This window comes from Astatotilapia calliptera, chromosome 16 (genome assembly GCF_900246225.1).
Source record: "Astatotilapia calliptera chromosome 16, fAstCal1.2, whole genome shotgun sequence".
Taxonomy (NCBI): domain Eukaryota; kingdom Metazoa; phylum Chordata; class Actinopteri; order Cichliformes; family Cichlidae; genus Astatotilapia; species Astatotilapia calliptera.
The window spans coordinates 1,225,340-1,251,987 of NC_039317.1; the positions used below are offsets into that span (position 1 = coordinate 1,225,340).

The 26,648-nt window shown below is 42.1% G+C and overlaps 1 protein-coding gene and 1 long non-coding RNA gene across 3 annotated transcripts in view; one reads left to right on the forward strand and one right to left on the reverse strand.

The window, feature by feature from the left end:
• Positions 1 to 21,676, reverse strand: part of LOC113007704 (aryl hydrocarbon receptor-like) — a 46,301-nt gene extending 24,625 nt beyond the window's left edge. For both annotated transcript variants that reach the window (XM_026144558.1, XM_026144557.1), the window contains exons 1-4: positions 21,230 to 21,676; positions 14,302 to 14,489; positions 6,406 to 6,497; positions 1,289 to 1,378 (exon numbers count right to left, since the gene is read on the reverse strand). In XM_026144558.1, coding sequence (XP_026000343.1) covers positions 1,289 to 1,378; positions 6,406 to 6,497; positions 14,302 to 14,489; positions 21,230 to 21,270 — 411 coding nt within the window. In that variant the 5' untranslated portion in view covers positions 21,271 to 21,676. The remainder of the gene's footprint in view (positions 1 to 1,288; positions 1,379 to 6,405; positions 6,498 to 14,301; positions 14,490 to 21,229) is intronic.
• LOC113007705 (uncharacterized) lies at positions 15,603 to 17,480 on the forward strand. Its single transcript, XR_003269937.1, has 3 exons — positions 15,603 to 16,227; positions 16,302 to 16,360; positions 16,652 to 17,480. It is a non-coding gene; the product is annotated as an uncharacterized LOC113007705 (long non-coding RNA).
• Positions 21,677 to 26,648: the final 4,972 nt, after the last annotated feature.

The following is a 26,648-nucleotide window of genomic DNA, read 5'->3' on the forward strand; positions in this document are numbered from 1 at the left end:
GCTTCTTTTAGCAGGGAGGCTACGGCAGCAGTGGTGCATGTGTCAGGGCCCTGCGGTACTCCCACTATCCTAACACTGTTGCGCCGCGACCTGGACTCCAAGTCTTCACACGTATTTTCCAGCTTGGCTACATGAGCTGTGAGGCCCTTGATAGTGTTTCTCATCTCAGCTATATCATCAGAGCAGACAGTAAGTGCGTGCTCCATCTCCTTCACCGTACCTTTTAGCTCAGACATGGTAGCGTCATTGGCAGCTTTATCGATCGCCAGCTGCGTCTTCACAGCCTGCAGGTCGAACTTAATGGTAGACAAAGCATCACCCAGAGTGTCCTGAAGTTCCTTTTTAAAGATGTCGGCGATATCTTTCCTCAGCCAGCAACTCGACCTTGAGAGCTTCAATACCAGGATTAGCTTGGCACGAGGGGGGCTTTGCAGGAGACGACGGCTCACTCGAGGGTGTGGTTGCGGTTTGCAAACTAGGCCTCAGTTGTGTTTGAATAGTACTGCGGGTTTTAACATTTTTTGCTGCCATTTTACGCAGGCCCGAGTAAAACTTCTCAACAAAACAATCCACAAACCAAAACAGGACTGGAAATATGGCCGAAAAGCGCGAATGAATAACAACTTAATCGAAATCGGCGGGAGCTCCCAGACTCGCGTCCCACTCCATCAAAGCTCAACCAGAAGTCCCACAGCACTTCTTTTAAACAGAGTTCCTTGTTTTCTATAATATAGAACCCTGATTATATGCCACAGATGCATTTTTATTACATTTTTGTTGTCACAGAAGTTCTACTATTAGATATAATAATGGTGCAAGCTCCACCTGTACATAGTGCTTAAAAGCTGGACGTAACACTGTGCGAGCAGTGGTGCAGAGACGTGCTGTGCACTGCAGGATGCTGTTGTGGCCGCTGGTTTCTACAAAAGGCCAAGCTATAAATAGGTCTTTCTGCAGCTGCCTGTGACCCTAGCATGCAGGGACTATACTAATGGATCGACGCAGACCCCCGTGTTGCTGCCGCCAGTTGTTGCACGCAAGCAACGCATTTATCAGCTGATGAAGCAGAGCCTCTAACACCTGTAAAATTACTACTTTTGTATTTCAATACAATATAAAATATTGAATAAATCGTTAGAACCCAGGACCTACTTAATGCCACCATGTCACAATGACACCCATTTAGAACCTGTCACCTCCCTAAATGCTAAGCTACTCTGGCTTCTGGTTCTCAGTAGTGAGGAATGACAATCAATGGATGTAATTAGAGTGAAAAACAGACTGATACCTGATGGAAGCCCAGATAGTCCTGAATGGTGTGAGAGGAGTAGAAGATGGTCCCACTGGCAGTGATAACCAGGATGAATCCATTGAGAGCCTGTTAAAGCAGATGCACAGACAGTGACACGGTTCATTACTGTGCTTTCATCCGTGTGCTGCAGCATCTGACTGTCATCAGCCAACATGATCATAATGATGTGACTTTAACTAGAGGATATACATTGACGAACAACAGGTACAACAATATGTTCTATTTTTCCCTTTTCGTTCCATCGTTCTGACTAAAATGTTCCCCATCTAACAACATTTTAGTCAGACAGTGGGAGGTGGAATAAACGTGGATCTGAGGTTGTGGTTTGGGGGGGCCCTCTGTGAGGACTGGTGCTGGCTCTCTGGCTGTGCAGACCTCCAAAGAAACTGTCCTGCATGAGGAGCAATGACTGAGCGTGACAACAGTCTTGACGATTACAGTGAATGTACGCTGTATTGAAAAAAGTACAGTATTAGCTTGTCTGCATTCACAAACATTCAAACCTAAGATATGCTTTTGTTAATTGATCGTTTTTAATATGATGTTTGCAGCTACAACAGTGAGAGCTCCAGTTTTTGGCTCGCGGTATCCCAAAGGTGTTCTGGGTTGAGGTCATGACTTTTTTCTAGGGATAGACAGAATCCAATATACAGCATCGGTCCGATCCTGACCTAAATTACTGGATCGGATATTGGGGAGAAAAAAAATATAATCCGATCCATTAAATATCACAAAAGAGCCTCAGAAAACTTGCAACATGGCGTAACCCAGGTAGTGACCTCAGCACGTCGGAGCAGTATGCGTCACGTGACAGAGCGGCTGTTGTGTGCGAGACCTGTCAGCAGTCTGGAGTTCACACTGAAAGCATTTGGAGCCGCGCTACGTCCTGCCAAACCAGGTGTTGTACCAAGGTAGGGATTCCCGAGAAAACCTGCCCCGCCCCCGCTGCGAGCACCCGCCGGACACAGAGTGGGATCCAGTTCACTCCGCCTCCATTACAGACAATTAGACGTGGAAGTAGTGATGTTTGAGTTTTGTGAAAAAGTGAAAATGAGTGTCGTTATCTTACCATTCAGTTTGAGGGTTCACACGTGGTGAGGGACGGGGTTGTTTTAACAAACGCCTGATGATTATATTTATCCTCCTGTGACTTTGCTGTATAAAGAGCTAAAACCTCCAACGTTTCAGGAGGAGTTCGTCGTTATAAGAAGTCGGTTTATGTTCAGCTTTAAGAATAAAAGGGTCCATTTTTTCTAACGTTGTTGAATATAAATATTATTTTCTGCTGATATTGCACTTCTTTCTTTCAGAACCAAAGAGTTTGTGAAACCTGCATAAAATTGCATTTTAAATTCCTTTTTGAATATCACTTCGATTTCTGCTAAAAGTTTAAATGAAAAGATCAGTATCGTTATTCTAGTTGTTATTTCTTGAAACAACAAGAATAGCCAACACAAGACTGCCTGTAAAATGCTAGATAGTGCTTTTCTACTCGAGCAGTCAAAGTACTTTATACAACATGCCTCAGTCTCCCACTCACACAAGAACTTTTTCTACAGTTCATATTCGCCTCTCCGCATCAGGACTGTGATGGTTCGGTCCAACGTACCGCAACATTTCTTACTTTATGTTGGTGACTTCTTAGACCACATCAGGAAACCAGGATTTTTTTGGTTTCGCACACACGCACACACACACGCACACACACACGCACACACTCCTCTCTGATAGCACAGCGCTGATGCCCTCCCATGACCTGCTTCCTTCAGGGAGCATGAACAGCCACTGAAACTGGGCGACACAAACATGTCTGAACTCTTCCTGAATCATCCAGAATCAAACCAGTTAGCACCTCATGGTATCATTAACCTCCGAGCTGTCAGGGTTTACTTCAGGCATCATCTGTGTACGTCTTGGTTTCCAGACTAAAAGCAGGCAGCCTGTGTCCTGTGTTGTCGTAGCTGTTGTGTGAACCTTCACTGTGTTCATTATTAACATTACCTAAAAGGGAAAAGTAGCACAATTACTAAATTCTGCCATATTTCCTGCATTCTCTGTTTGAATAATTGACTGGCTCCTCTATAATTCACTACCATCTGATGTGAAGAACAGCAAAGGAAGAGGCTTCATACAAGAACTCCTTTTATGAAATCAAATTCAAATTCAAATTCAAATTTTATTTGTCACGTACACAGTCATACACAGTACGATATGTAGTGAAATGCTTGGACAACTGCTCGTGACCTAAAGAGAACAAAAAAGGAAAAGGCTATGAATAAGATAGGAAATAAATATGAAAAATTAAAAAGGGTAAATTTAACTAGGAAGGAATAAAATATAAATTAAGGTTAAAAATGAAATAACTGTACAACACAAATTAGAATGAAGGGTAAATTTAACTGGGAAGAATAAGAAAAAATATATAAATTAAAGTTGAAAATAAAATAACTGTACAACAAAATACACAATATAGAACTATATAAGAATGTATGAAGAAATATAAATATAAATAAATATATACACAATAACAGCAGCTGTACAAGTATTAACTGGAAATGAAGAATATAGTGACCAGTGTTGTGCAAAACCAATGTCCAGAAAGTCCAGTGTGTGTGTAAGAACTGTATGTGTGGGTCAGTACTGTGTGGTGGTGTGATTGAGAGACCGTATCGCCTGCGGGAAGAAGCTCCTCCTCAGTCTCTCTGTGTTGGTCTTCAGGGAGCGGAATCGCTTTCCTGACCTCAACAGAGAGAACAGTCTGTTGTTGGGATGGCTGAGGTCCTTCACCATCTTCCTGGCCTTGGTCCAGCACCGCCTGCTGTAGATTGAGTGCAGGTCAGGGAGCTCGGAGCGGATGGTGCGCTCAGCTGACCGCACAACCCTCTGTAGAGCTCGTCTGTCCTGCATGGTGCTGTTCCCGAACCAGGTTGAGATGTTTCCCGCCAGGATGCTCTCTATGGTGCACGAGTAAAAGTTCCTGAGCACCTTGGAGGGCAGTTGGAAGTCTCTCAAGCGTCTGAGGTGGTAGAGACGCTGACGGGCCTTTTTCACCACGGTGTTGATGTGACAGGACCATGACAGGTCCTGCGTGATGTGAACTCCGAGGTATTTGAAGCTGTCCACTCTCTCCACTGGGCACTCGTTGATGACGGGGGTCTGGTAGTTCCTCTCCTGCTTAGTGCTGAAGTCCACTATCAGCTCCTTTGTCTTACTGACGTTTAGAAGGAGGTTGTTCCTCTGGCACCAGTTCTCCAGATTCCTAATCTCCTTCAGGTAGGCCGTCTCGTTGTTATCAGAGATCAGGCCCACCACGACGGTGTCGTCAGCAAACTTGATGATGGTGGTGGAGCTGGTAGTGGCCACGCAGTCATATGTGTACAAAGAGTACAGCAGGGGGCTCAGAACACACCCCTGGGGGGCTCCAGTGCTGAGAGTGGTGGAGGCTGAGACATGTCCGCCCATCCTTACTGCCTGTGGTCTGCCAGTTAGGAAGTTGGAGATCCACTGACACATAGATGAGCTGAGTCCCAGATGCTCCAGCTTGGTGGTGAGTGTGGAGGGAATTATGGTGTTAAATGCAGAGCTGTAGTCTATGAAGAGCATTTTAACATAATTCCCCCTTCTAGTGTCCAAGTGAGTGAGTGATGTGTGGAGGAGATGAGAAGCCTATTCTTTGGAGACAAACCATCATTGTTCATCTCCTCGCTTATTCTGAGGATCAGGAGCATGAGGAGCAAGTTCTCTGTGGAGCACCGCCTCCTGACTCATCTACAAATGACCTTTCATTTCTCACTTCGAACAGTTTGGGGAAACGTACAGTTATCATGTGAAAGAAGTCTGAATGTTGGAGAAAGGAGCCCGTTTCCTCAGCTCTCCTGGAATGCCAGTGTGATGCACATTGGAAGGAAGTGGGCTGGAAAATCAAAGACTGCAGCCGATCCCGAAAAGCTCCGGCAGCCAGCAAGCTTTCTTCACACACGCAGCACAGACGGCACAGAGCTCTTATCTTTCTGTTAGAAGTCAAACTGGATTTTTGATCAATAATTTCTACCTGAAATTCCAGAAAATATCCCATAACAGCATTTCTATCAGATTATCCTGTCACACTCTCCAGGTCACCTAATTTGTATTTGATTAGAGCTGAAGTCTGTGATATTTACAGTACATTTGCACAAACTGGTCCATAAAGAGGCCGTGGATTAACCAAACCAGTACCAGTAACCTGGTGGATGTGAGTCCTGGGAACACTCCAGGCATTTACAGCCCGTTCTCACTCCTGAGGCGTAACATCCCGACGATTTGTCAAGTCCCAAGGCGTTCCTGAGGAACGAGTTCTTATGCTACGCACTGGCTTATGGATGAAATCCAAATATAAACACTGACTTGATGAAGACTTGAGCAGTAACGTCGTTGAAGTAGCTCCAACAGACACTGAGCCTCCTGCTGTTCGTGGCTATGAGAATGACAGTAGCGCTGTTTTCACTCATGACCCAAAGACACAAAAGTGCAAATTACTGCTCCTTTACTCATCAGCTCGCTGGCTGCAGCTGAGCAGCTCAGGCGATGCTTAGTTGCACCAGTGTGAACCGATGTGAGGATGGCAGTGAATCATCCCTCACACACTTTGTGATTTTGTCATAAAGAGGTCACTGTCATTTTTTTACACATGTCTGCCACACAAACATTTATACAAGTGTGGTTTTAAAACTTCAGGTATTTTTAAGTATAAAGAAGCTAAATCGTATTATTCCTGCACAGATGGAGTCAAACATATTTGAACAACACTGAGACGAGCAACACAGCCGTTTTAATGCAGTTCTCAAATGTACAAAAATGAAACAATGAGTCACGTGAACAGAGTAAAATGTCAAAGACAGTCTCATCGAGAGCTGAGTCCCAGAGCCTGCATGATGCTCCCAGCTGGGAATCCCTGGAACTGAATCCTAACAGCAAACTAATACTAAAGACAACATGTTTGACTAATTAATAAATAATAATATAGACAAAGGCGTCACAGTTTTGTTGCACACGGTCAGTGATGATAAAGGGCTGCTCTGTTGTAGTCATGGTGCTTTTGGTGGTTCATAACTGACCTGCAGCAGAAGCTCACCCTCGGGCATCTTGGTATTTGTTCCTCCTGTTTTATTGTGACCATCCTTCCCTCCATTTCGATTGTTGAGGGCAACTGCAGAGAGAAACACACATGCTTCAGTCTTGTGATGCTTGCACAGCACTGCTGTTATTTTCTCCACATTAAAAGCAGGAAACACACTAACAAAGCACTGTATGCAGTTTCTATGCAATAAGCAGTTTCCTCAGGTTCAGAGCTTTTGAACTAAAATATACTGTTTTTACTTTAAAACAGAGAAGAAAGACGACAAATTCCTCCTCATCGTTGTGCAGGTGAAGCCAAAGGCAACACGTCACATCCCGACGCCGTGACAAATCGTCCGTCAGGCACTCGGAGACACGAGAGCCATTTGGAATGAATCTATACATGTAAATGTGTTTTATGTTCTGATCATGAAACACGGTTAAGGTGAGGGCTGGAGTACATGCTGGAGCGTGTTACCGCCACTAGCTGAATTCTATTGGATTCAACTGAGAAACCAAAGCATATCATCAGGACACTGAAGGGTACCTTTCGTGTTAATATGAGACACACATGACAAATCATCAGTATTACACGTTGGGAATGAGAATGCTAAACTTCATCATCTTTTCTAGTCTTTGGCTTAGAAAGAAGTTGGTGTGGAAGAATATTTGCCGATGCTTCATCCCCTGCTCTGTGTTTTTTGCGTTTGTCCATTATGCCAGCAGCGTCTAAGCATTTTTATAAAAAAATTTATACCACACCCCCTGCAATGGCGTGCCCCCCAATTTGGGAACCACTGGCTTAGTGGGAAGTTGAAGGTTGTCAGGTCAACTACAGCTTTTCACCACGCCCCCTTTCTCTCTTTTCTTATGAACTTACAACATATTTATTAGAAACACACACATTTGATCATGTCCACCACTTTATTAACCTCACCTGTTTTCAAATGAGCAATTTATCTACAACGTTTTACTCCCATTGACTCCCATTAACCTGCCACTGTGACCACAGTTTTCACCCTACAGATGCAGCTACACTCGACTCTTTTCACAGAAGCCCTTCTTCAAAGCACACCTGGTTATCTTACCTGACGCTTCAATTTGGCTACTTGAACGTGGGAAGCTGTGGGAACATCACCAGGACTTGCTGCTTGAAGTTCACATGAAATGACTTTGGAGCGTTAAACTTTGATGTACTTTATTTCACGAAGAAATTATTTGTTAATTTGGGAGTGTTTTGGATGATAGAAAGGAGCTCTGTATGAACACTGCTGCTGCTAAACTACTGTGGTGGAAGCAGCGTGCTTGATCCCATCAGTGGGCCCCATGTCAGCACTGGCCAAATGTATCTGGCCCAGTAACTGATAGATTAAACCTGACAAACAAGCACTGACCCTGAAAATCAGGCACTCCCTCATACTTGGCGCTCTCTCTGCCGGCTCTGCAGGCAGTTTTTATTGTAATGTGTTGGTGTACAAAACGCAGACGAGAAGCTGCAAACTAAAGGTTCATGAGCGTTCCTTCAAATGTCTGCACATATGACAGCGCCTTCAGCTTATGTACAGACTGCTGAAAGGGTTGGTCTCACTCTTCTTAAACATTTTCTTTTTTAATTAATAAAAAAAAAGACTCAAACCAAAATAAAAATAGAAATAGGAGACTTAGACGCACAACTGAGAAACAAGGAACGAGTATGTCAGAGTCTACCCAAGACAAAGAAAACACATTTGAGTTCAATCATTTTCTAATCCAATTATTAAAATTAGCTGAAGTGCACATTACATACAGGAGGAGCAACTACTGACGACTAACTCTACATACAGCCGCTGTCATGGTAAGTGTGGATGTGCTGGGGTTGTACATTCTACTGTGTGCGCACCCTAACTTGGTTGTGGAAGATCTGAGGAAAACTAATGTGAAACGTCTTGATGACTTACTGCTGTAAGAAACGGATATAAAAATGACTCTTAAGTTGGACACATTTGTAACAGTTTCAGTGACAGCAGACAAGCTCGCAGCTGAACACATGAACAGTAGATGACCCTTTATGAAGAATTTCAAGAGGTCAGTATAGCTGACCCCTTTTAACAACGCTGACCCCTCACCCAGCTGGTGTGCATGCTAGCATTAGCTGATAAACTGATGGAACACGAGAAGCTGGAGAAATACCAAGGGCTCAGAGAAGAGCTCGAGAGGATGTGGAGGGTGAAGGTGACGGTGGTCTCCGTGGTAATCGGAGCACTAGGTGCGGTGACTCCCAAGCTAGGCGAGTGGCTCCAGCAGATCCCGGGAACAACATCGGAGATCTCTGTCCAGAAGAGCGCAGTCCTGGGAACAGCTAAGATACTGCGCAGGACCCTCAAGCTCCCAGGCCTCTGGTAGAGGACCCGAGCTTGAAGGATAAACCGCCCGCAGGGGCGAGGGGGAATTTTTTTTATATATAATAAATAAAAATCTACAGAGTTGAAATTGATTGAATGAATTCCCTGCCTTCACTACATGACGCCTGCTGAAAAGCCCTGTCACAACTTTTACACAGGCTAATCCATAAACATCAAACAGGCTTCCACTGGACTTCACTGTTTACAGTACATGACACAGCCCCACTAACCTGCCACAGCTCAGGAGTTTGGCTGCTAACGAAAACCAGTAAAAACTCACATCTTCTCTATTCTTGCTTCTCGTGAAATTTTTAACTGATTTAAATATTTTCATGAATCACACATAAAGCCCTACAGAGCCCAAATCCTTCTTACATAGCTCATGTTCTGAGCTTCCAGCTTCTCTAGTTATCCCATTAGAGACTACTGACTACTCCACTGCTTTACTTCAAATCCACGTTTCTGAGTTTGCAGCACCAAACCTTTGAAACGACATCCCTGAAGCTGTCGTTCATTTTGATTAGTACGCATACATATTAATATTTTATCACATTTTTGGCTATAATTTACAATAACATGCACTTTATAAAGTGCTACACAAATAAGGTTACAAGTTATCATAACAATAAAGTTCACATGAGTTTGACATTTTAAATAATGCACAATTTTCTGCTCTGATATTAATGTGTAATGTCAGTGAACCTTCTCCTTGTATAAATGGGCATGCAGTAATTACAATACAACCACAACCTCACAGCCTTCCTCTCTGTGCAAACAACCAAACGATCCTTTGCTTTGCATTGACAGCATTAACACAGCACAGAAAGAGTCAATGCAAAAATGAACAGTCAATGCAGCTGCCCCACTCCCACATCTACTAACACATGCTGTACACACCAGCACACATATTAGAGAAAACACGCACGCTGTGCCGCCTTCCTGGCATTAGCAGGGCTGGGGGATGGGGTTAAGCCAAGTAGGAGAAGGACAGAGGATGAGGCTGGCAGAGGGTGCTGACCCCACAGCTCTACCTTTCATTTGTGGTCAGAGAGATGACCTACAGGAAGGAGGGGGAAGCAGTGCACAGTGAAACAGGCATCATGACCTGTCACAAGACTTTGGGAATGGTCACACAGCTTACATAACAAATCCCAGAGCAGCAGTTCTGGGCTACAAAAGTGGGACAAACTGCAGATATTTGCAGCTGTGTGCCAGGTTTATGTGTTTTTCTCCTCATGGTTCATTTTTAATACAATATCAGAGGAATCCACAGGAAGACCCTGAACTTCTGTGGCCTTATCATCATGACAATTTTCATTCCTGCTTCCCTTTACTGCACCTGCCAGAAACAGCTCTTTAATAATGTTTTGCTCTCTTTATGAACATTATTCGTATTTGTTCATTTACAAATATAATCCACTAAAATTAAAATGACAATAGCGTGTTCCAAGAGCCGCAGCTTATCTGAACAACAAATACCCAGCTATGGATACAACAATAGGATTATTAATGTTAATGATGACAACAATAACCATGTCTGTGGTTACCTACAGGTCCAAACATGGATGGGACGACTCAGCAACACTGGAGTGAAATCAGGTTGGCTTCCTGTCTTTAAAAAAACTGCGGGAAGCTTTCCAGGACACTGGGTCAGTTAAAGGGGACAGGAAGAGGAAAAAGGACAGAGCGTCCGGCTGTAGGCACAGACGTTTCTAAGAAACCCAGAGGCGTCTTTATTGGCTCAGTTCTGTCATCTACAATCTTATCAACCCTTTGTTTGTTGTAAACACAGTAGCAGTTGCCTCCAAGGGGATATCTTCACTATGGTAGCACAGCTGATCTAACAATTTATCCAAAAAAACAAATGGATAAATGAATAAAACAGCTGCTATGGTCACACCTACTGTGCTGTACTATATGTAGAGCATGGCTAAATGTGTGCTCTAGCCATTTAAGGACAATAGTTATAGAATTGACATCATTTTCCACATTCTGGGATTAGCTTGGAGCTCTGATAAGGCAGAAATGGATCCCCATCAATCAGGATTTGTCCCAGAAGCTCACATCCAGTCAACTGCAGGAGTTTTAAAGTAGAAGGATCGACTAACAGTGACTCCTGGCATACATGGGATTTATTTGACAGTCTTTGAAACTTGTGAAACGTTTATGCTTGTTCTTTTCTATATCACAGAAACCTAGAAAATCGAAATAAAAAGTGGCAAAGTGAATTTGCTCCACTGCCCAAACTTCCAGTCACGTTTATGACTGTAATACTAAAAGGCATATCATGCATTTTAGTAAAGCTGTTGTTGGATGTTAGTAAAGCTGACATCCATCATGAACAACCCACATCACCCACTGCATGAGTCTGTGAGTGGGCTGAGCAGCTCCTTTAGTCAGAGACTGAAACACCCTCGCTGCAGGAAGGAGCGCTTTCACAGATCATTCATCCCAACAGCAGTTAGACTCCATAACTCCTCAATCACGATGTCATGACTCACTGGACACTGTGAACATCCACGGTCACCACTTCATGCATAATGCTTCCATGTGTACGGACATGTGCAGGTATATATGTCTGTATATGAATACATATGTATATTTAGTGTGTACATGTGTGTGTGTGTGTACATGTCTATACATAGGAATAGTAGTGGTACAATAGTTATGTTAAGCTATATAGTTTGTGTCTTGCATATTTCCAACCATATCCATAATCACATACTGTGTATGCTACTGTTGTATATAGTGTGTTATCTTACTTTTTTCATTGGTTGTCCTTTTTGGATTTTTGGATTTCCTTCTGTACCTGAGCTGAGGTGACGCAAAAAAATTCCCCGTTTGGGATCACTAAAGTCTTATCTCATCTTATCACTGCGTCTACACTGCACGTCATCTGTGACAGGACTGCTAGAAACATGTGATCTGAACTTTTTCAAACGTTAGCTCAGACTAACGGCTGAACCTGCAGCTCAGGTGGTCGAGCAGGTCATCTGCTGATTCAGCATCTCTAACAGTGCTTGGATCCAAATGCCAGACAGCAGCTGTGAATGTGTATTTTATAGCTGAGGATACGGGGGGCGGGGGGATCCACGTGTTTGCAGCGTTAACTCACCTCTCCTCAGACTGAATGAGCCCATTGTAGCTGCTGACAATAACAAAGATGGCAGCTGGCTCGGATAATGCTGTCAGCCAGATTAAATGGGCTCTGTCAGAGCTTTGTTCAGCTCCTGTGATGCATTCAATGCCCGCTCTCAGGAGATTTTTAAAGACACCTTATTGATGTTGAAAAAAACAATACTTAATGAAGTCATAGCTCTCTTAGTGTTTAAGAGTTCCTCTTAACATCCAAGCGGGGCAGAGTGCTGAAGAAGTGGCAGCATTCCCAGAGTGCTGCTAGCTCCATGCTGTCCAGGTCATCCAGCCTCGGAAGCTTCTGACAAGTGAATTTGTGCTGTTTACATACAGCAAATTACAGCTGACTGCAGAGGCAGCCTGGAGCACTGGAGCTGCTTCCTTTATGTAAGAGCCCTGAGCTTGTTAATTACTTAGAGACTGTCCAGGAAGTAGGCTAATGCAGTTAGACAAGAGGTTTTGTCTATAGGCTACACTTTGACCTAATGCTACGGCAATCCACGATCAATAATTCACTGTGACAGCTTGAGGAGATACCAAATGCTTCTGTATGTTGCTAAATGTAGCTCCTGAACATAATTAAGGAAATACGTAAGAAAAGCACTTTGCTTTCTTTTCTTAGCGTACAGCCACGTGGCAAAACTAAGCAAAGCATTTGTGCAAACACTTTAAACATGCTCTAATCACCACAGCTGTAACCTGTGTGTCTCTACCAAACAGCCATTTCAGAACGATGCTGCCTTAAACAAACACTGCTCTGCCTCCATTTCATAAATTCTTTAAACTCCAGGGTTTCTCTCAATTATTCATGTTTTGGGAGCCACTGCATTGCAGCATTCGCCTCGAAAGATCGCCACCTAAAATAACAATGTTTTTTATGCAACACATACCAAACACAGTTCTTAATCCCCATATATGTGAAGTCACACAGACACAGGTCTTAATGAAATAATGAGAACCTGTCGCTGTGATGAAGTCATCAGAAGAAGGCAGTGGGTTCTTGTTCTTGTGGTGCTCTGAGATGATCTGCGAGCTGTTGGGCAACACCAAAAGAGTAGCTTGACTGTTGTGACACAATCATCATGGCTGAAAATAACTGAGGACATTTAAAAACAGCTGCTGCTTTCTGTTCACAATAACGACACATAAAAACAAATTCCAGTTTGTTTCTATCTGGTCTTTAAGTCTGAAGTCATTAGCCGTTTTCAGGTCCAAACTCCGCTTCAGGTCCCAAAGTCAAACGAGCACGGCAACATCACTGAGAGTCACAAACTGTCAATTCTTTCATCTGTAATAAAATCATCAGCATTGCTGCTTTACCAGGTGTAACAATGAAGTTTAACATCCAGACATCCATGAAAACAGGATTTATTACATTTAACAGAGATGAAGTTAGCAGGAAGTTAGCTCGCTAGCTTCCACCTAAACATGATATAGCATGTTCTGACAGAGAGATTTCTGTAAATACTCAAACATACAGCTCTGCTATCACTTCCAACATAAATGAAGACAGAAAACTAAACAGCAGTGACGTTTGTAGGGTTACTGAAGTTGGGCTAGCTGCTATATAACGATGCGCTAGCGACACAGCTACGTTAGCATAGCATAAACACAGTGAAGCTAGAGGATGAACGCTAACCTTTTTCCACTCGATAAAAGTTAACGTGAGGGATTCTGGTGGTTAGAGACAAATGTAATCGCATGGCAGGATGCTGTAAACGGACCAAACTCCAGTCAGGAGAACAACTGAGATAATCCATCCACAATACGAGCATACTATGGTTCTGTCTTTATTCCAGCACAGGATTAATACTATATCCATCTGTGAATGGATGAACATCTCACGGCCCATCTGTGCAGAGCTGTACATTGTTGTTATTTAGTGTATGTGTCTTTTCACGGCTGTTTTTACACAGCACCTGTCGTCCACCAGGTGTGGAGCCAGTTTTACCTTAATGCCTTATGAGAACTAGTCCATGAATGTTGCATAGCTTTACACAGCAGCAGCTGGACTCATTTTCATGGGAAGAAATCCACAGAGGAGAGAATGTGAAATTCTACCCATCAGTTTCTTGCAGTAGTCTCTCCCACAGCCACCAGCTTCAGTGGTTTTAGGGCCCAGACAGTTTCTGGTAATAGCATCAGGGAACCTCTTTTTACACTGGAAGTCGATATCCAAAGGTCCAAATATAAGGCAAGTGTTGGCTTTGGCATTTGTCCTGCTTTCAATCACTGCGCTGAGCTACGCTAACCGTTTAGGAATCATAAGTTTTATAGAGAAATACCAAAAACCTTTCACTTTCTGGGAGAAGAGTTTGTGACTTACAAAATGAATGTCTACTGCTTAATGCCATTGCTGCGATCAGAAGGTAACTTTACCAGAGAAGAAACTCTTGGCTCGTAGGTAGCTGACACTTAGGCGGAGGATGGACAGTTTATCCAGACTGGCAGTGACCTCTTCAGGAAACGGCAGCAGACTGGCCAGCCGCTCCAGCTCCCCGTTTAGCCTGTCTCTATGTCGTTTAGATGGATTGGACTTGGATCCCGCAGTTGGTGGTTGCTTCACCCTGATTAGAAAGCAAACAAGAACCATTGGTATTGCTGTAGGTAGATTAGATCTGGTTCTTCGTGTATGCAGCCTGTCTTCTGTATTATTTTTACGTGTAGACTCGCTGTGTATCAAAGACAGACATTGCTCTGGGTCTCAAAAGTGTGGTCAAGTAAAGAAGTCCCTTAAAAATCGACTTTCATTCCAATAATCAGCAGAGAGCGACCACTCCAACAAGACCTCGGGAAACTCTTTCTGACAGCAGATGTAAAATGTGCTTAATACAGATAATAAAGACATAAAAACCCTGCATATGTTTACAGTGCAGTAAGACAGTTTATTGTCTCAATCACTTGGTTAAACTCTAAACTAAGCAAAGTGAATCACATTCTGTGACTTCAAGTGACGATGGGTGAAATAAGTGCCTGTGGTGCGAAGCAGGCAGCCTGAGACCCACTTTTCTCTACTTCCAAACGAGTGACAGACGTGACCTTGAAGCCGTCACCTTCAAAATGATGCACGACAAGTGATGTGTTTTTGGTGTTGGAGCTTTACTGACGACAGCGTGCAAATAATATTGTACAGCGGAAAGATAAAGTAGGGTGTGATTGAAGGTAGGTCTACCTTCAATCATTACTATATAAGTGAATTGTGTACCTTGGCTTCTCAGTCCCCTGTCACATTTCAAAAAGCCAAGATGGTGGCCTAATGCACTCCTAGCCTGCTCAGGTTGTTCTTTTATGAACGGTCTATGGTTTTCCAGCCTGCACAGTAAGCAAACACTGGGATTTGTTGTGTGAAGTAATCCTTTAACAACACCCATCTTAATCTATCTGGCTGTGACTGAAACCAACAAGCTTTCAGTTCAATCAGATTTGAATCGTTTCTTCCAAGCGACGTGTAACCCATATCATCTACTCCCTGTCACATGACCCACGTCAGCTGATTTGAGGTCCCTCTCCTGATTGGCTCCTTCCACGTCGCGGCAACTCTGAAAACCGGCTGTGGAGGGATACTTCCGGGTTCGACTCCTGCTGTGGCTGTAAGCTCGTGGCGTTTAGAACGGCGTTGGAAAACAAAGCGGTTTCTCCTCTCAATTCATCTATAAACTCATTTCACCTCAGCGGTAAGTGTCCTTAATATCTACCAAAAACAACCTTTTGGTTGTCAGTAACCAGTCGATCGTTTTCGCGATTAAAAAATGACTTTGTTCGGCGGCGTTCCCATCGCGAGCAGAACTCCGGTTCAAAAACCGCTGTTTTTGAACACTTTTATTTACTTAAGCATTTTAATTGGCTTACTTTAAAACAAAGTGTGATTGAATGATTATTGTTGTGTTGCCTTGAATTCGGCTATGCTGTCAGACAGTTTCTTTATTGTTTTTGTATTTTTGTAGCGAACGCTACTGGAATGTATAGATTAAGCTACGTAGCCAAGATGATTAATAATTTAACTGTTGTACATTGGTGGATGATGATGATTCATGATTTGCATCGTTACATAGACTTGCAGAAAAATATATTTGTTTACCGGTAAACTGAATCGAACTTGATGTGCTAATGGACATTTTTCTGACCTACGTGTAACCCAGAGTAATTTCCTGCACTAATTTCCTGCCATTGAACGCATCACAAATAAATAACTCCAACCACATGACTTTGCTCAGCCAATCGGATGGCATGTAGGTCATAGTAAGCCTGTCCCGGCTTCCTCCCGTCAGATGCGTGGAGGCAAGCCAGGTGACAGAGCTGTTGCAGGTGTGTATTGGCAAACATTTGCTTTTCCCGTTTTAATGCATTTTTTTTAACACAGACTAACTTATGCAACTTAGATGCTGATTACTGTGAGCCAGAGCCATAATGTTGTTGTGCACTGAACAGAACGGAATTGGTGAGTTTGAACTTTTAATTGACTGTTTGTATTGCTACCAGCTGACGCTAATTGGCTGCTGGCGGTCCAAACAATTTGATTTTGATTTGACCGATAGTTGTTGAATAACGAATGTTGTGGAGCTACATAGTATGTATGTAGCAGTTGAAATGTTTCAGTTAAATCCTTATTGGTTATATTATATTTAACCAATATATTTATTTATAAATTGTGTGCACAGGAACAAGAATAACTTAATGTATTTAGCTTAATTGGCTGTGATTTCTTATTGGCCTTGTTTATTTAATGCAGGCCAGGTGAACCTTTGGGGTATGAAAGAGGATGGTGAGCCAATGAAGGGCTAGGAGCAGGACTCATTCTGCAATTGAAGCTTCCACTGGTTGGGTAGGAAGCTATCAAAGACAACGCTCTGTCCCCATTTTCCAAATGCACTGATTTCTGCAATCATACACACCATTCCCCTCATTTCTGGACAATAGCGCTTGGACATCTCTCATGGACATTCAGATAAAACTCATGGACTTCAGTGTGGATCAGTGGATTTGATATTAACATGTGGTGTTTATGGGGGAACCGTTTTTTGAAAATGTGTATTGCTTGGTATAAGCCAGAAGAATCTGCTTAGTTGTCTTTGTGCACCCTCACTGGGTTTTGATTAATTGGATAGCTGCAGCAGGAGTGATTATTTAAGTTTTTCTTTTGTTATTTTTCTTTGGGGTTTGGTTAAATACATGGTACCTGCAAAAACATTTTTGTGTTGTGTGTATTTATTAATTACTGCCCATCAGCTCCAGTAGCATTCCTAAATCTTCTGATTAATGATAACATAATATTTCACTCAATCCCTAGCCTGTATTAATTCATTAGCGCTTCATCAGTGTTACATACAGGTCAGGTTTTTTGTCCCCCTTTGAATTGATCTTCTTCATATTGAAGTGGCGAGCCGGTAGGACCATTTTTTGTTTTTTTTGTTTTTTTGTTTTTTTGTTTTTTTTCCCCCACTTTGCCGTCTTTGGATTACGGACATATTTCCCCATTGTATGAAGATGGACCCTAAGGAGGAATACCTTAAAAGTGAACTTTAAAAATAATATTTTGCCCTTTAAGTTACAAAGAGTATTTTTAATGTGTTCAGGGGGAGAAGATAGTAGAAAATTTTATTTTAAGCATCAGTTAGCTAGGACAACACAAAGATTAATGAGTGCAACGGTTAGGGGTATACGACTGTGGAACTCTCTTCATTATAATTTAAAGAATTGTATAAGTTTACATTGTTTTAAAAATCGTTACATGCTTAAAACGATAACTCAATATGAAGAATGCGAATGAAATTGGAGTTCATTGAAAAAGGATCCATTATAATTATTTTTATTTTATTTTTCTCCTTGTTACTATGTGGAGTGGTGTATATTCTCATTGTAAATTTGTAGTTTGGTTTGTGTTAGGACCGGAGAGAAATGTTAATATTACTTTGTTCCCTGATTTTTGGTGTCCACTTGTAATCCGGTTGTTCAGTCTGACGTCACTAGCCGTGTCTGGACCTAAACTCCGCTGCAGGTCCATATATCAAACGATCACTATGGCATTACTGAGAGTTGAAAAACTGTCTAAAGTCTTTCATCTTTAATAAAATGATCAGCGTTCTGCTCTACCAGGTGTAACAATTGAGTTTAACATCCAGGCATCCATGAAAACGGAATTTATGACATTTAACGGAGTTAGAAGTTAGCAGGGAGTTAGCTCGCTAGCTTCTATCTAAATACAATATAGCATGTCCTGACTGCGGGGTTTTGGAAACAAATTAAAACGTACAGCTCTGCTATCACTTCCAACATAAATGAAGACAGAAAACTAAACAGCAGTGACGTTTGTAGGGTTACTGAAGTTGGGCTAGCTGCTATATAATGATGTGCTACGTGACCGCTAGCGACACAGCTATGTTAGCATAATATAAACAAGCTAACTTTTTTTCCACTCGATAAAAGTTAACGTGAGTGTTCTCGGTGGTCAGGAACAAATGTAATCGCATGGCAGGATGCTGTAAAAGGACCAAACTTCAGCCAGGAGAACAACTGAGATAATCCATCCACAATACGAGGTTAGTCATTCATATACTGCTGCATGGGCTGGGCTGTAGTTGCATCCTAAGGTTTTAAAGACTGAGCTTAAATAAATGATTAACGGTAATAAAAGCCGAGGGAGGTCAACAGGGATCACTGACTGTTTTAGGAGCTTTTTGAGATAAAATAGAAGAAAATACAAAACATTAAACATGTTCACAACACAAAAGCCATATTAAACGCAGACTACTTTAGACCCGGAAGTAGGATTCGTCACGTCATCACTGAACAACCGGATAGAAGTTGGATTGTAGATAGGGGGCGGGGTTTAATAAGAATATTTTCTTCTTCCTGCTCCTTTTCACACATGGTTGTAGTGCTTTATTGATAGAAAGTGTGTTGGTTTGTTTGATCTGTTGTACCAAGTGTGAAATAAATGAAATGAGAAGGACTCTTGCACAGAAATCACAGCTTTGATTTATTACTTAATTGTGGGCATTTGTTGTGTGTTGTATTATTTTTCTTCCATTTCCCCTTTCCCCTATTTAATATATTTTTGGTACAAGACATTGCAGTCTTTGGTCTCATCATTCACACCATCTAGGCTCCATAAAGAACTCTTTCTTCTGCGCGTCAGTCAGTAAACTCATCCATTGCAATAAAACGAGCCCTTCAATAACTTTGCGTTACAGACGTGTTTATTTGCGGCTGTAACTGGTGCTTTCAGACTTCAGTACAAACTGGATGATTAACCAGATGCAAAGAAAGAAAGCTGACAGATCCTAATGTGAGACATCACAGAGCTCAAAGTAAAGAGTACTTTATCCTACATGCCTTCTTTCTATACTGTACTGTCATAAAGGAACATGGTAATACGTGACTTTATTGTTCTAATGTTAAATCCAGTAACTGATAATGTGGATGGTCTTGTCAGTATATATACTACATATTTTTTTTATAGTTTGCATTTAAAAGAGCAGCCAATCACATGCTCTGAACTTCAGTGCTGGGTGGGCCTCCCTGTCGGCCTACATTTAAAACACTGAACGTTTCTTTACTTCAATTCCAAATCAAAGCTGAAGTTTCACATGTTTTTGGTTTTTTCCACACTAGCATGGCAACGATGCGAGTATAATACGACTACAACGACCTCTCCTAACATCACAACACATGGATGGATGGAGATCGGTTTATCCTGCACATCAGCGATAGCAGCTTGATATGCAGGCTTGTCTTTTTCCTCTCCCCGTCTCCGTTCAGTGCTGCACCACGTTGTTATTTTCACTCAAATTCATTCTCTGATTTGATATTTTCTGAGTCACTTGAGTCAGATAAACATTCAGCGTTGCTCAGTCGGGAAATGTGTTTGCGTGGAATCATCACGCGTCATGTTCTCCGAGTTAAACAAGCTCGGGGAGTCAGGAAGTCTGTCCCTGTTTCAACACAAATGTAACCGAATGCTCATCTCAGTGACAGTACGTGTCAGCAAGAGGAGAATTATAGGCTGTGTTTAGGAACTTTACTGACACTGAGGCCGTTTTCAAGAATTATGCTGCACCACTGATCCGTTTCTGAGCTTGAGTTCTGTCACATTCATGGGAGTCAAAGTCATTTCAGTTCTTAGGCCTGACCAGCGAAACCACAGTAACCTAGAAGTGCTCAGTGTTCTCATCATTTGCTTCTGCAAAGAGGACTGGGCCACAGTTCCTCCACAGCAAAGTGAAACGGTCATTGCCACTTATCACAAACACTCGGTTCAGGGAACGATTACATTTTCCACACAGGGCCGGTTGGTTTGGTTCGCTACTTTCCCTTAATTCATGAAATCATCACCTAACAATTGCATTTTGTATTAACTGGATTCTGCAGTCAGATAAACATTCAGCCTGTTTAACCCTGACAACAAGTCCGGTTTGTCTGATATTAACATTTATTCGATAAACACGCTAAAAGCTGAGAAATGCGGAAGGGGGGAAATGGTTTTATAGCAGCGCATTAGCGGAGAACTGAACGCAGATGTAACGATTTTAGATATGATGACTAATTTTTAAATAATTCTCCCGCAGCTTTCCCAGAGTCGGATCACATCCGAGCAGAACAAAGGCCTGCGGAGGATGCAGATCATCTCGGTGCCGTTTCCCACAGTTTAGAGACTGAGCGTTTAAAGCTGGAGTGTGACCGTGACGCCACTGACCGCTTGGAATCTATTTTAAAAGATTATTATTATTATTATTATTATAATATATTTTTATTATTTTTATTTTTTTGTACTGAAAGGTTCGTGAGTGTTTGAGTCGCGTTAATGCGATTAAAAACAGATTAGGGCCTCTTACCAAAGGCCTTTTTATAAAAAGATTTGAAATGAAATGAAGCCGAGTTTTACTGAAGCAACAACATAAAAACCGAAGATATCTTCAATATCCCTGCAAAAGGAAACGAAAGGGGAAAACGGCCCAGCTGGTTGTTTGAAGGGCGTTTGACAGAAAATAGCCGAGCAGTCGTCCCGTAAGCCTCGAGGCCTGGAAAACGTTGGGACAATAAAATAATTCATGTACAATAATTCACACAAGTGTGGCGTTATCATTAACAGACAGAAATCATGTTAAAGAATGAGGCCACAGCTGCAGGCCTGCGATAATCCGCACTGAACATCCACCGACCTGATTCAGCATCGTCAGCAAACACCGATTTGTTTCCATGAATTTAGGACGACAAAGAAACAAATCTTAATTACGAAACACAATAAATGTCACGTGGATGTTAGAATAGACGGAGGGAAACCTTCAAAGATGAAACGAGAGAAACTTACACTCGCTGAACGGGTTTTCTCCTCTTGCGTCCTGCATACATGGCTGTTACTCTTACGGAAGCCTCTGGAGAATCCGTCTTTCTGCGCTACATGTGCAGAAACTCTGCTTTTATCCTCCGCATCAACTGGAAAAGCAGGATCGTCAAATTAAAATATGTGATAAAGAATCCGACCTGCCATAAACGAGAACATTCAGCTCCGCCTAAACATCAACTTGTTATGAGTGAGAAAGCAACGCAGTTTTGCTCCTGAGGAAAAGGAGTGCGCACTCTGCTCCACTTTCCAACTGCAGCTCAAAGACGCGCTCCCGGTATTCCCATTTACTCAGCAGTGTCCTCCAATTAGGCTGGACAGCAGTTACGAGATGGACAGCGGGTGCGCGCATTCCACTGGCGGGTGCGCCCCATGCAAATTTCTAACGGATGCGCGCTTCATGGGATTCGCCTTAAATGCAGTTTGGGCAGCGGGGATGCGTGTGGGAAACGTGCGCGTGCACATAGGAGAGTCTCCTGGAAACACTAGCACGGTGAGTTCACGCAAGCGCGTTCCCGAGCGAGTCCTGGCGTCCAATCAGCGCACAAAGCAGACGCGGAGGGTTATGCGGAGGCTGAATGTGGGACATGGGTCAGACTCATATATGTCAGGGAGTTTATGCGGACGTTGATAACGTCTGTGATGGGACAGAGGGACGAACGTGAGCGCAGAGACACAATATTACCGCAAAGAGATGGAAAGACTACAGAGAGGGGAAAAGGATTCAAATAAAGACAACGTGGAAAACAGAGTGTTGGCAGACAATCAAATAATTACATCATTTCTGAAAGAAATAATTAATATACCTTAATGCTCGTTAATAGTGTCATTGTTTAAGTTACGTTGAGTAATTTGGAAAAAAATTATTTTGTGGCTCATTTTCATTATTCTGTTTTCCATGATTTCATCATTTTGCTTGTTAACCTGCTGGTGCAGCTCAGGATGTGACGTTTTGTCAAAGCTGTCCAGATTTACCACTAACGAGAGAGCTTGAAAATTATGTGCAAAACAACATACGAAATCAAAATTGAGGGGAAGAACATTACCACTTATTCTGAAACTAAAGGAAAAAAAATATGTGCCAATAAACTCAACCCCTTCATTTAATTTGTTTTTGATTGAAATTGAATATTACTTAAACTCTCTTAAATTAACTTCATTCAGAAATGTTTAACGAATGAGCTGTCACGGATACAACTTTCAAGTACAAAGTTGTTATGTTTTCCCTCTCCTTTATTTATTTATCCTTCTTATTTCTTTGTACTCTATATTGTTGCTCTTATTTGCCCTCTATGTTTACTGTACAAACTGAACTGGAATGACTGGCTGTTCACTTTATAATTTCAAATAAAGTTCGAGGAGGGAAAAAAAAAAGATTTACCACTAACGTCCAATCAAATTCTCTCATTCTCAAGTGTTTTATTATAGAATATATAGTTACATAATTACAATGTGAAGAATTAAAATCGCTCTGACTTTGCAAATGTTTTTAAGACACTGTTAATAATAATTAAATGATCTGTTTCCAAGCAAAATGTAATTTTAAATAAATTCAATTGAAATTTGATTAAAAGTATTTCATTGAGCTAATCCACCGTCAACCACAAAGATATATTGTTTTACCTTAAAGCTGTGCTCAGTTACTAATAACTCTGTGATGAACAGGTTTTTTCTCTCTCTCAGGGCCGCAGTAGGAATTGTATCTCCTCACAAACTGAGCCCTCAGACGGAGACCGCACGCTTCAAGTACGCATTTTGAGTGCGATTACGTCACCGCCACGCGACGACGGCTGTGCCAATTCAAAGTGTACTTCAAACAAAATGCGTACTGCAAATGCGCCGTCGATTTCCCGAAATATATAAAACGTGGGCTGTATCCCAATTCAGGGTCTGCAGCCTTAAAGGCTGCATTTTAAGGCCGATTACGTCACAGTTGCGCGCCGAAGGCTGTCCCAATTCAAAGGCTGCTCGAAATGCGGCCCTCAAATGCGTCCTTCATTTCCCTGAATTTTAAGGCTGTGGCGGTGTAGACTTCGTGACCCAACATATCCCACAATTCATAGCACGGCAGTCGGTGTGGATAATTTTTCCGCAGACGGCAGAAGCGGAGCGGCTGAAGACTAAACTGTGAAAAGTAGTGATGGCCAAATGAAGCTTTCCGAAGCACTGAAGCTTGTATTGGAAAACGGTTCATTACTCGAAGCTTTTCAACACAGTCCTCTCCGGTGACATCTGGTGGCGAATATTTTGAAGAGCAGCTTGAATCTGCAAAATAAAACGGACTGCTCAATCATCGCTGCTCACTCAAGAGTGGAGTTCTCTCTGATATTGGGCCGCCGTTCCGTTGCTTTGAACATGTAATTGGTTTTGTTTTCTCGATTAGGGGGCTGAAAAAATGTAATGCGTATTTGCGTAATACATTTTGATCAATAAACTTTCCCTATTTAAACATGCACTATGGTGTGGCCTTTCTCTGCTCATAACTCCTTGATGTTGGTAAATACAATAAGTGAGCAATATATATAATATACATATGAGAATGCACAGCACATTATGGAGTATGCCCCTGCTGTGAAGTCCTGCCTCCATCTACTTGTCATTTAATCACTGGACAGCTGGACAGGTTCATACAAAATATTAGATTAGGCCAATTGTCCTATACATATTTTTGACCTAGGGGTGGGATTGATTGTGAACTGGAAAGGGAAAATGCTTAGGGGGCTGAGTACGGCTGCATCGTCACTGATTTGTAGAATCATTTTGATTCGATACAGGATCCGATTCAATTTGATTGGAATCTGGAAAGTTTTGCCTCAGTCAGAAATATTACAATTCTGATCATTTAACAGTATATATCCATAATTTCGTATCTATTAAAAGAAAGCTGACACATGTGAGACTTAATTAGAGATGTAAACAGAGAGTTATGAAACCTGCAGCTGCAGAAGCCAGCGAAGAAAAAAGAGGCAAACACAGCGCGGACCCGCCGACACATCAACATCTGATTCTGACGCGTCGGGTCCGCGCTCTGTGTTCACGTTTGTATGCAGAATCCGTAAACCTGCTCCCAGTTACTGTTTTAGCTGTATGGTGTTTGACGACATGTTGTGAGGTTTAACCTGAGATGCTGGCGTTTCAGGCATAATAACGTTAATTTACAAATCGACACGGGATTTTAATGAATCAATATCACTTTATTCAATTTAGCATGGATTGTAATCAGAAAAGCGATAATCAAAACCCACCCCTAATCAAGAACTTGCAAAGTAAAAACATGATCAATGTAAGGTAGCCCTTTTGTTATTTACAGTTAACAAGAGGATTAGTGTTACTGTGCGCTGGCTGAGTCTGTTTCTTTTCTTAGAAATAGTTTCTCCTGCCCTGGAGAAAATCCACTTGCATGTGTAACAAGTGTCACCTGGCAGTTTGTTGCTCTCTGCCAGGTGATTGGCTGAAGAGCTGTGAAAAGGTAGTGGGTGTGTGGGGTGAAGTCAGCGCTCTTCTGTGGAAAAAACCAGAGGCAATTAATTCACTCAGGTGCGAGTGGGTCTACTGTCGGTAAGAGACTTTTGCCATTTTTTGTTTGGATCTTTTGCTATTGCATGTGCCTATTTTTTAATGTGTCATTGGACTTTTTTAGTGTGACCACGAATTTTAATAGAAGAATTGATCAAGCCCTAGATCGACTGCGCGCAGGGAAACTGATCAATATTGTAGGTATATTGAGTGTTTGTTTTAGTTTCATGATTTTGAATGGTTTTATAAAATTGCTATTTTATTGGGTAATATTTTAATTGATAATGTTGTTTGTTTTTCAGCTGTGCTGTCTCTGCTGTCCTTTTTTTGTTCTTTTGATTGATTTGTAATTTTGTTTTGGTTAGTCCGTCCAGCCGTAGAGGCGGTTATTGATTGAGAGTAAGTTTTGTAAGGGCGGACTAACCTCTCTTTTGTTTTTTTATTTTAATTGTTTGTGCCACTTCCCTTTATCTCTCAGATCACAGGCCATACATAGCACTGATGCCCAGCTACGCTGAGACCCGAATTGTTTGCAGTGTGTGCCACGATTGCAGTGTCACTAAGCGGGGTGTGACGGGTTGTAGTGTTATTTCGCACAGTTTGTGTGGTAAGTCTCATGTGCAGCTGGGATATCAGCAGGATGTGTTGTAAGTCCTGTCTGGAAACGACTGGGAATTTGTATGTTTAACTTATGTAATAAATAAATGATCAATTATTTCTTTGCCCCGTTTACTCATCCCTTGTCCTCGGTTACACATGGAACAGAAGAGGCTGTGGAGTGCAGGAACTACACTGCAAGCTGGTAGATATGCAGGTATTCCTGGGTCCTGCAGACTATCACCTAAAAACAATAAACAAAATGATTTTCTAAACTGTAGCAATGTAATGTACGTATAGTGTCAAATACATTGTTGTAGTCTTCATTAGCTTTCATTCACATGGAAGTGTTCCTAAAGTCATATGCTGTAATGATATTTCCATTATGAAAACATGATTTTGGACATTTCAAGTTTTTCACTTCGGCAGATAAAATGAATTGAGCAAAATCAACTCAAAATATTCCCACACGCCAGAACGTCCTCTCTTCCTCGCTGGCTCCATATCTGTCAGTGGAATGATCACCTCGTCGCTATCTGTCACCATCAACACACTCCACGAATCCCGAGGATGATTCACTTCCTTATATCTGTTTGAATCAGGTACCGAAGCAGTTACGTGCGTAACGAAGCTTCGGACGTCACTGGTCACGTGACTTTTGCCAAACGAAGCAAGCCTCGACACAGTGCTTCTGAACCAGTGTGTTGTTTTTTTCGACACACGCTCCGGAGCGTCAGCTTCAAGCGGGCCATCACTAGTGAAAAGTAAGTACTAAATATGATGTCACTTATTTATGTGCGAATGTTTAATAATGAAGAACATTAAAACATTACTGTTGGCCACATGTCAGCAAAGTTATGTGACATTAGTGACGTTTGTACTAACTTGGTTTTAAAGCCTTTACTTTAAAATATACGCTGTTCAATAGCTGAGCTTAATCTCACAGAGAATGTAATGATTTATGGATAATTAAAGTCAGTCATATATCCACAAACACAACAAGCTGAAAGTCAGTGATGCTGCTCGGTTTGCAGTCCTGAAAATCACGGCACCAGCAGGATTCACTGCACTGTTAATGTGAGCTGTGTTATATTGCTGCCTCTGTTCGGTGGTGTCGAGCCAAACGGACTTTAACGTGTGTTTGAACGAGCTGACGGTTCACTCGTTAAGCTGAAAGAAAGATGCTTTAATCACAGCAGTCACACATGTGTCCACTGTACCATCTTGTTTGTGTCTCTAGTATGAAGCGTTGGACAGCACCAGGCCCCGACAT